Source organism: Anomalospiza imberbis, chromosome 1 (genome assembly GCF_031753505.1).
Source record: "Anomalospiza imberbis isolate Cuckoo-Finch-1a 21T00152 chromosome 1, ASM3175350v1, whole genome shotgun sequence".
Taxonomy (NCBI): domain Eukaryota; kingdom Metazoa; phylum Chordata; class Aves; order Passeriformes; family Viduidae; genus Anomalospiza; species Anomalospiza imberbis.
Window position 1 is genome coordinate 13,699,025 of NC_089681.1, and position 11,354 is coordinate 13,710,378.

At 41.5% G+C, this 11,354-nt stretch overlaps 1 protein-coding gene across 1 annotated transcript in view; it reads left to right on the forward strand.

Annotated features, from left to right (window-relative positions):
• The first annotated feature begins 8,293 nt into the window (after positions 1 to 8,293).
• The window catches only part of ENPP2 (ectonucleotide pyrophosphatase/phosphodiesterase 2), a 69,974-nt gene continuing 66,913 nt past the window's right edge, over positions 8,294 to 11,354 (forward strand). Inside the window, 2 exon segments of the mRNA XM_068182289.1 lie at positions 8,294 to 8,357; positions 8,360 to 8,535. Of these exon segments, the coding sequence (XP_068038390.1) occupies positions 8,309 to 8,357; positions 8,360 to 8,535 (225 nt within the window). The 5' untranslated portion in view covers positions 8,294 to 8,308.

Below are 11,354 nucleotides of genomic sequence, written 5' to 3' on the forward strand. Positions count from 1 at the left end.
GCTGGGAAATTTCAGCGGAAGATAAGTCTCCAAATTTTCTGCTGTAAATCTTGATGCATTGGCTCACTGACACGTGGTTAAGACACAGCCGTAAATCTCTTTGTGAGACATGTTGTGAGGAAGGAAACACACAGGAGTTTTTCAGCACAGCAGTTACAAGGAAAATGCTCGGAGCTCCTTGCTGCTACCAATCCAACACCACTGGTGTCTGAAGTAATTAACTAATTCCTGGTTTTTTACCAAAGCTGGAAAGTGATAAAAAGAAATAATCAAGTTGCTTTTACCCTGATTCCTGTCACTGAAAAGTTCAAACACCTACAAAAGCCTTCAGATGTTTTCACTTGAGTTCAAGTCAAACATTGCAAAGTTTGTGGTTCTCACCCCCCACTTTTTGACCTGGAGCATGATATAATAAAACTGCTTGCATCTTTACCTTAAAAGTAGGTGTATAGCTAACATGCCAGCTTTGAAATACATTTAGGTACTGCTAAAGATCTGTTCAGGTCCAAAAACTGCCATTGTTTTCAGGAAATCTGCACTAAAATATTTTCTTACTTTTTTTATATTACAAAAGACAGACAAAAAGGAGAAGGTGTATGGAGGTATGCAGCCAGAAGGATAGATGGAGCCATGTCTTTCTCTTCCCTAATTTGTGTATGATTCTACAATTAGTTAATACAGGCCTTCTGAATGTGGTGGTCCTGTCCTCCTCCCACTCCACTTATGGGGATTCCTGAGAATCAGCCCAGAGGCTCAGCTGGATCTGGTGAGTCAGTTTGCTAAACAGCCAGAAACCAGATCCAAAATCACGGGGGGAAAAAGTATTTTGTGCCTTTTGAAGAACTAAATTAAATCCCCTGGGACCCAAGTGGAAGCCATAGATGGCACAAGAAGGAGGCAGTGGTGCCAGCTGGGGGCTGTCAGCTTCCAGACCTGCAGGGCTGCAGGTGAGATCCTGCTCTTGGGCACTAGGAGGGAACAAACCCCATGGGAGTTGAAGCGCTTGGTGTCCAGCACTCAGCAGTACTCAGCAAAAGGCAAATCCATGGTGTAAAGAACACGGGCACAGAGCTGCAAGCTGGAGGCAGCCATGACACAGTGGATTTTGTGAGCAGATTTGGAAGAGAAAGCCAGCATATTTGGCCACTACAAGTGGGAGGCTGTTCCCTGCTTGCAGTGTGGGGACACAGCTCTATGAATGGAGGCATTAATTGGGAGCGCGGCTGCAGCACCAGCTCAGGAAAGCTGCTCGGTGCTTGCTTGTGTCCCTGCCATTCCATCAAAGCTCGAGCACTTCATGGAGTAAAGGCATATGGGACCAATAAAGCAGATTTAAGGAGATGGAGTCCAGGTGGCAAAAGTGTATAATGGGAAGTGACTTATGGGAAAATGTTGCATTCAAAACTCCTCTGTTGGTTTAGGTGACCCTGTAAATCCAGGCCCAACTTTTAGTCAATGGGACTACTCATGAGAGCTAAATTACTTATGTTGCAGGATTGAACCTACTGAAAGGAAGACTTTTCAAGGGGGTCCAAATAAATGTTCTAACTCATGCTTACAGTGTTCTTAGTTTTTAGCATGAGCCCAGTTGTGAACACAGACAACCAATTTGCTATAATTTGTATATTTGGTTGGCATATGTTTATAGAGGGAAGATCTGGATTTATTTAAAGAACTACTTTGCCCCTGGTTTCCGAATCCTTCCCTTAATCTCTCTCCACAAAAGAAGCTCAAACAAAACCCCCATACCCTCCTTCCCCCCACTTAATGGAAAACTTGAAAGCAAACCCTGCACAGTGTACCTTTCATATGCACATAGGTACCTTGCAGTAAAATGAGAAACAGCAGAAGAGCTCTGCAATAACCATGACTGCATGTGCAAGGAAAAAAACAAGCCTTCAGTAGAATACTGCTTTGTTAGATCTTCATAGCAGAAAAAAGTCCCCTAGAAATAAATCCTCAACATGATTCTCATATGAAAGAGAATCTTTCCACGTTGAAACCAAATGTTCAAAAGCTCTGTGCTTTGTTGTATTAATGCCCATAATTTATTCTTCTTAGAAACTATCCCTCACAGGCTGTTATAGCACTCAGTGTGGTACATCATAACAAAAACAACTTAGAATGCAAAAATGTTAGAACAAAAACAAAACTCTGAAAGCTTTAGTGAATAAAGACTTGCAGGGGGGTCTGGAAAAAGGACACAAACGTTGTGAGAAATCAAAAACAGAAGTATAAATTGTAAGCAGAAATATAAACTAAGCCTTGTGAACAAACAAGTCCTTTTAGAATTCTCAAGTAGTTGTGTGTAAAATTGACTTGTGCAGCCCAAAAACCTTCACTGCACAGTCATTCCTCTCTGCAGCATCCAAAGCTAAATAAGCCAGTTCACTCTTGGGGTTTTTTTCCCAGAATCGAGTACATTTCAGTGCAGGAGCAGCTGTCACTGCAATTGATACCTGCTCAGTCCAGCACTTGTAAGGCCCTAATCCATGTTGCAGTTGGGCTTCCTCTCACAATGGATTTTCACACAACAAGGACGAGTTGTTCAATCATTTGAAACAGCTTTTACACCCCAACTGGAGATGATAAGAAATAAGAAATATATTATTATTATTTACTTCTTAAAAATTTATCCAATTTTGCATGCCCCAAAAAAATTGAGATGTTTATGTTCCCTGGAGATTCAACTTTCTTTTCAGGAAGACAAAAATCCAAGCACTATAGTAATGGTGGCCAATCCACTGATCCTGAATTACAAATGCTGCATCTACAACACAGATCATGTCACAGCTTGGACCAACAGCTTCCTGCTAGCACAGTAGATGGTGGGTGGTCAAAATTCCTGACTGTGTTCCAAAGGCTGGTCTTGGTCTATCACCTGCAAATCCATGTGTATTTTCAACCCCTGCCCTGTAGTGGAAGTCATCAGTCCTTCCTCTGTAAGCTTTGTCTGGAGCTTCTTTACTTCTCTGTTCTCTAGGGTATGTTGAATGTATTTGTTACTATATTTGTTGGCTACTGTCACCTATGGATTGGTGTTACCATCTGGGAGTGTGTAATCATGATATTATTTTTTATTTAACCTTCATAACCCTCATTCCTAGTGCAGCATCTCTTGTCAGGCCTTTATAGTCAGGTTTTAACACTGGATTTTCTGTAGCAGGAAGAGCAGCCTTGAAATTTATTGTGCTCCCTTCTTTTGGGATTTTACTAACTTGGTCCCTAGTTACAATTTGTGAGTGACTGTTTAATTTAAGAAATTTGTACATCTTGTTCAGGATGTAGAATTTGTATTCACTTGTACATATTGTGCAAGACTAGGAATTCGAAATTAGGTGGAGCTGTAATTGTGTTAGATTAAAGAGATGTTGTTTGGGATAGGGCATAAGGGATTGTCTTTGGAACAAGAAAACCAGGAGAAGGATTGAAGGTGTAGAGAGCAATGTCTTAGTGATAAGGCAGGTAGATAAGGAGCCATGCTGTCAGCCCTCAAGCCACGGAACAGGATCTTGGCTGATGCTGGTAATGCTCTGCTCTTCCATGTGGATCTTTGCTGGCCTTATCCAGGGCTTGGAGTGCCCTGCATGATGGCCAAAGTGATAAAGCTGTGAGTTATCTCAGCTAGTTCTAGCTCACTCTCTCAGAGGAAAACTGCAGCCCATGCAGAGACTTTTCACGTTGGTCAGGGAGAACTAAGCCTTAGTTTACAATCTTTATGATGCTTCAAACATCCAGACTTTGTCTCCCCACACACATTTACCCCTGGCTACAGTTCATGGCCATTTCTTTTCCATCCTAAACTCCCCAGGGAAGACACCCTCACAGAGGTGGATCCTGCTGGGGCAGGTTTGTAAAGCTGTGATATTTTATAACTGCTTGTAGCCTGGTATACTATGGTTAACAGAGCCCAGGAAAAGAGGATTAATATTTTGACAGATGATTTTTAGAAGCTCTGGGTCTGATGACTTTTCAGAGGGAAGATATGTTTTTGTTTTAACTGAGGATAAAGGATATTGTAACATCCCCACTGGTGGGCAAAGTCTAGTGGAAATAAAAAACATTTAATGGCAGGAAGAACATTGTTTAACAGAAGTGGTAAACCTTTGGAGTTTGAACAAAGCTTTTATGTAGCTGTAATACTGCCAATGAAGGGTTAAGAACAAGAAAATATGCCAAAGCAAAGTCAGAGATACAAGACCACATAATCCATTCAGATTGCAGATGGAGTAACTCCAGCCATGCCTAGAAGGTAACTGGACAAAGTATGTTTTTTCCATTAGCTCAGCTCGCACAATTATGCTGGTACAGAATTACATATTTCTGCACAGTTTTGGCCACAGAAGCTATTTCTTCATGCTCAGACCTGTTTGCTGGAGGTGAAACTGAGCTGGGTCATTGGAGCTGTAGAGAAACTCATAATGAAACAAAATCGCATGAGGTTGTACTTTGCAGGGGGTGGATGGCTGGATTAGGCAGTATACTAAGTAGTCCCCCAGGATATTTTTCAACTGCAATGCAAGCTCAGTGATCAAATATGGAACAGATTAACAGGAGGAGGGGTTGTATATTTCTTGTAAGTCACAATCTTCTTTTATTCATGACTATCTGCAGTGCAATTTTTTTGAAGCACTGGTTTTTATGGTTGATTTTATGCCGTAATACCCATGGCATATCAAGCTGCCAGGATAATTTTCTGATGAATTTATTTGCATCAGTACTGTTTAAAATGAGTGCAGTAAGTGCAGGGATTAAAAGAAGTTATGTTTAAAAGATCTTTATTTCTAACCATCTAAACACAGCTTTTAAAAAGAGGATCTTAATGTTAGCTCCAGAAATCCATATATAGTTGCTCAATGTGTGGCCTGATTTAATTATATAGCTACTCCCTCTGATTGCACGAGATCAAGAGATGTTCAGATTTCTGATTCTGATGAGAGCAGCTACTTAAAAGTTGAGCTTGTACAGTCTTTTCTCCTATGTGTTCTGAATATTGAAAAATAAATAATATTTTTTATCCTTTTCATTAAACCTTTGTTACACATGAAAGCATGACCCTATGCCCCTTACAGTAAGTACTCTCCTCAATGCATTCATTGTAAAATCAAATTCCTGAATTCCAATATCCGAACTCAGTGCGCCAGGGAAGTTACCACTTTTGTTTTCATTACTTTGGATGTTTTCAATAATCAAAATAGGACCTCGGTGTCTGAAATGTCTTACTTGCAGCTATACCTGTGCAATTGCAGCCCTGCCCTGATCTGAGCAACTTGTGCCTTGCTGCTGCCTAAAGCCAAGTCCAGAAAGCAGATGCAACATCTCTGATCACAGCACTGAGGGTATGCTGCAGGGAGAGGCTCTTTGGTATTTTCACAAGGGCACGTAGTGATAGGGCAGGGAGAAATGGCTTCAAACGGAAACAGGGCAGGTGCAGATTGGATATTAGGAAGGGATTTCTCACTAGATGAGTTTTAAAGTCCTTTCTGTCCTAAACCATTCTATGATTCAGTGAAAATGCAGTGATGGCCACAGCCTGTAAAAGAGTGGTGGTGGCACTCCACAGATCACCTTTTAGGGATCCTAAATAACTCTTTATACACACACATTTCAAAATTATGTTGATTTGGGTAGAAATCCATTCCCAAAGCCCTTCAGAACAGGCACTGGCTTCCACTTCCATCACTGTGTGTCCCTCTGCCCCAGGTCACTGCTCCTGCTTGAACTGAGGTAGCCAATTCTGAGGAAGCATTACCTAAAGCAATACCCACTGCTCCCCATGACACCTAGGGACAGCTGCTAAATAGCCTGTTTTGCTAAATAGCCTGCATGTGTTTATACAGAGTGAGAGTTGCCTAAGATTTATTTTAATTGAGTATGACTCAAAAGTGAGTAGCTTTATGACCAAGAATATTGTGGGGTTAAACTGATGTAAAGATTGGCCAAAATATTTTAAGAGTGCAATGAATATATTGGGAAATGCTAAATCTTGCCAGTTCCTGCAAACCACACTGAAGTGAGACTAAGTAGGGAAGCTTGTGTTTGTCTCCAAATACAAGTATATATTAACTCTGTAAATGTGGAGAAATCATTTAATTTATAATGTAGACATGTCTTTATTCAGCAGAGCACTTGTAACAATAACTTTAAGCCCCTCTGCTGTAGAATAGATTCTTTTTCGTGGTGTAACAAATAATTAAAAGTGACAAGCTAAAATCAATGAAAAAGAAAGGGAAATTAAGTGAGATGGGGCTAAAAGGTTGTCAGTGGCATGGCAGGTTGCACATTAGCTTCTAAGGCAAGTGAGATGCATCTTTTTTCACCATGGGATTCAAGCGAGTATTAGGAAGCAGAGTATTGGGAACAGCCTGCTATGAGGTGGAGATCTGTGTGTTTGCTAGTTTGTTTTTTCTTCTCTGGTACTTTTTTGCTCCCTTTGCTCAGATCTTTTGTGTTTAGACATTGCAGAATACATGTGTATTTTAATTTGCTTGCATTTGTTACTTGTAGTACTCTAACTGGATTTGTATCTAAAATTCTTGAAATTTTAATATTCCTGAAACACTTGAAATCTGTCTGCTTCTTTGTTCTCTGTGCATTATCAGGTGCTCTGTGCTGTCTTTCCAACAGAAGCCCTGTTTCATTTATGACAGGATCTATGCAATAGTTCCTCAAAGCTTTGATTTTATCCTCCTTTTCAATGTTCCCTCTCTTGAAAGACTGATGTTGAAGGAAGGGGCTGTAGGGAGCAGGGAGGATGGTTGGGGAGATTTCACAGTGGGGTTTGGGGTTTTTGGGGGGTTGGGCTGAGATTTATTTCAGCACAAGAAATTTGCTCTCCCAGCACGCTCAACACCACACTTTTTATGGGAGAGATGCAGGCTGTGTGTGCAACTGTGCTGGGGGAGTGGTGTATGACAGAGAGCCATGACAGCACTCCTGGGCCTGGCTGGGACTGTGAGCACCTTTTAAAATTCCTTTCTTTTGAAATAAACCTGCAGTGTGACCCATGGACAGAGGGCCTCAAAGACATCCAGACAAGATGATCTCCAGAGAGCTCAGCCATTAAGTGTGAGCAAGTTGCACACAGTGCTCAGCATACATATAGATCTCTTAAAGATTTATATCTTGGCAAAATTTGTATGGAATTTGGTAGCAATGAATGAATGTTTTCATTTGACAAAGGCCATTTTTCCCTGGTCCCCAAGATCTGGTCTGTTGCTCCAGGGTATGTAAGCCTGAGATCTGTTTATGGAAAGGACAGATAATTTTGGTTAACATTTGTATAGAAAAGAACACATTCTTTGTTTTAATCTCAGAAATGTTCAGTGTATTTTGCTGCAAACTAAAAATAGATCAAAAACTCCCAACTCTTTTCAGCACAAAAATGTCAGTGCAAATATAAGTTTGTCAGAGCAATAAACAGGAAAAATCAAGGTCTTATAAAGGAAAATATGGCTAACCTGAGAGCCACACTGCTATTAACTTTCCCCGTAACCTAATAAATAATCACTCTGAGGGCCCATCACTTCACCTGCAGCATTCACTGCCATATCCCAAGGCAAAGGTGATAAATTCTGTCTTCACCCCTCCACCTCCAGCCCAGCTAGCACAATATTTGGACTTCATGCATGCTGTGTATTGACAGCCACTATTTTATACCCATTCAAGTAAGAAGCTTTCAAAATACTTAAAAATCACAGTTAAAATAAACAAAATTTTAATAAATTTATTTACAATAAATTTATTTAATAAAGTTTAATAAATTTAATTTAATAAAAGCCACTCCAATACATCAAAACCCCAAAGGCTCTGTTGTTGTTGTCTGAATGCACAGATGTAAAATTATATGCACTCTAGCAAAGGTGGCCTGAGCTTGGATGTGTCTGGAAGTGCTAGCCAGTGGAGGCTGGCTCAAGGAATGGGATTGGAAATTGGGTTACTCTGCTTTTGGAGTACTCTGTAATTAAATTCCTAAAAGCAGAAAAAGCACTCCCGATAGCAGATCTTGGTGAAGGACTTTGCAAAGCGAAGAAAGTAATCTTACCCATTACTGAATAGCTCTATTAAATGATGAGAAAAAGCTCAGCACCGCCTTGTTATCTGCACATGACCTCTCCTGAGGCATCTGTGACACAAAATAAAATAGGAAATAAAAAGGACAGATTAAGCAAGCGCCGGAGAATTCTGCATTTGAAAGCAGAGCTTCAGGACAGGGACACTTTCCAAAGAGCCATTTCAGGCAAAGGTCACATGTACGCATATAAAATCATTCCTGCAAGCAGCGCCTTTGTCCCCCAGCTATCTCCCAATGGAGCCATTGTCCTGCCGGGGCAGCTGGCACCCTGACTTCAGCCACGCCGCGCCGGGGCCGGGGCCGGGGCCGGGGCCGGGGCAGCCGCGGAGCCGGCCCGGGGCCGGGGCCGCCCGCGACCTCCCCGGGACGTTCCCTGCCCAGCGCATCTGCCCGAGCCGCTCCAGCGCCAGAGCCAAGCGGGTTCCAGCCGAGCTTCAGACATGGAGAAAAAAGACCCGCTGGTACGGTATGAGCATCTGCACTCCCCTTCTGCCCTGCGTGTTTCCCTGGCTTGCCAAAGTAGCCTTAAATAAATATCATTGCAAGCAAAGTCAGCTAATGAAGTAGCATGAATGTGGTTTTGCAGAATGCAGTTTGGATTGGGATTTGGCAAGTAGGAAGTCCTTCCAAAATGCATTCAGGGATGATGTTGAAAGTCCCCTGATTCATAATAAAAGAGAAAATATTATTTAATGCACAGAGAAGAAAATGTATTTTAGAAACCATAGTAGCTCTTGTATAGCTTGTTTTGCCTCCTGAAGATATTTCCTCTCTTAACCTATTTAATATAAACTGCTTTTCATATATATTCTTACCTTATAGCAATATCAAAATTGGCATCCAGCACAGGCATGAGCAAAATAACTTGTGTTTTGTTTACATTTACCTCCTACAGTATTAATATTATGCAAGTACATAAATATGAGTTTAGAACTCCTACATCACTTGGCTTTTGATTTATATTAAAATTTCCAGTGTCTGGAGCTTCACTGGAAAAGTTCTGGGCTTGAAGGCAATCTGTCTCAATAAAGTTCCTGTTACAGGTACCTCTCCCTAAGCCTTTTTCTCCAGGGGAGCTATATGGATTTCTTTAATCAGGGTAGTAACACTTCAAGTATCTGTATTTTTTTCCTATAACTCCCTACATAACTGTAAAATGCTGATTAAAGAGACAAGTTGGATAAGGAGCAATGAAACACGGCATGCCTCACAGTTCCTCTACTCATAATGGACTCACGATGATTTTGATTATTCTGATTTTGAAGTATTAGTCTTGGATCCTTCTTTCAAGTTTCTTTTGCTTCTGATTTGCTTAGATTTTGATTGTCTCTAATTTCTGTTGATCTATGCAAGCTTCCTGTCAGCATGTGTCAGTGCTGTATACACTGTTCCTTATTGCCATCACATCTGTGATGGAAACTGAGCTCTGCAAGTGGAATTGGGACACTGAATTGTCCATGAGAAATGAAACAGGGAAATAGAGCATTTCAAGGGTGTCAGTTCTGCCTGAAGTTCACATGAGTGCTCCAGCTCTCCCCACTGGACCTGTGGGGAGGTGGGTGGGGGCTGGCAGAGAGCAGTGGCTGTGCCTGGTGGATAGGGAGAGATACTGGGGGGTTGCCTGTACCTAAAAGAAAGCAAAGGTGACTGTGCCTCTAAGATTGGTTGCCCACAGAGGACCTGCTGTACCTGCTCAGGGACAGATAGAGACATTTTTAGATTAAGATCTTCTCATGAAGTGCAAGACTGGAGAAATGTTTCCTCCTAGGAGGCTGGCCTGTATAAGATGTTAAGAAAACAGAATAGTGCTCCATTTGTGTAGTAATATTTATTCTACAAAATCTTAGCTTATTTCAGAGGTTATAATATGAAGGTTAAACTATAAGTTTAATGTCACTGCAGCAAGGAGGTTTCCAATTATTCATCAAAGATGCCAGCTGAGTTTGAATGCCAGGCAGCTAAAGGTATGTTAGCATCATTCTTGAAACTGGAGCGTTTCATAGCAGTGCCTGCACTGCAGCCTTTACCAAAGGATGCCAAATGAATCCTTTGACATTAGCTGGACTGGAAGTGGAGGTAATGAATATTTGTGAGAGATTAATGAAGTGGTGCATGAGACTGCTCCTGGCAGTGCTAAAGCTAGCACAGGCTTGTCCAAATTCCCATGGGCCATCGGAAATGCTCATTTATGGCACTTCCCCAGATTAATGGATCATTTATGGAAACACATCAAAACCTGATATTGCTGACACACCAGTAACACAAACTGTTTTTCAGGTGCTCACAAATCTGACAGCATCCTTCACCTATGCCACACCTTGCTGGATGAGGGGTTTTGAGTCTCCCAGCACAGGTCTCCCCATGTCACCCACACCAGCCCAGCTGGGATGCACCCTCCCCTGTGCTCATCGCTGGGTGAGATGACAACTGTGTTTGTAGGGAGCCAGACCAAATGATCTCACAGACTTTCTTTGTCTCAAAACCCAGGAAACTCTGTGTGCTCCACTCAGTTAGAATAAAACAGAGCAGGGTCACTGTTGCTTTGGTACACAAAAAAACCCCATAAATATAGAAATAAAAGCATATTGGCTCTATTGCTTTTGGGGAACTATTTTCCTATTGTGTACAGTTGTTTAAATTCCATGAGAAAGATGCATGGTAAATGGTCCTTTGTCCTAGAAGGCTTCATGTTTCAAAACACTGAAGTGATGAATTGCATAGAAGTTCTAGTTGATAGTGCTGTATGTGAAAAATTGGATGAAAAGAGATTACAAATACCAGGTAATAATAGGTATGCTCAGCTCCTGTCCTCTTGCCCTAAGTCAGATGGAACTTTTCTCCTACTGCAGCTGGATTACATCCATGGCTGAGAGATTGTGTCCTCAGATACCTGCTCCTCTATTGCAGTTCCTAGCCAGCCATTTTCTTTTCATTTCTTTGTGGGGCTTCATGTCCTCCTTCCATACTGTTTTTCTTGTGAAGTAACTCAGAAGTCTTGTCCAAAAGCTTTCTCCTTTGTTTATCTAACTTCATTGTTTCTTGTAGAGATTTTTACTAGGAAGCTGTGTTGGGTTGGCCTTGTCTGGCTGCCAGATGCCCTCTCTCATTCTCCCTCCTCAACAGGACAGGGGGAGAAAATAAGATGGAAAAGCTCATGGATTGCTATAAAGACAGGGAGATAACTTACCCAATTAGTGTCATGGGCAAAACAGACTCAAGTTGGTAAAAATTAATTCAATTTGTTGCCATCTAAAATAGATTTAGGTAGTAGGAAGCAAAT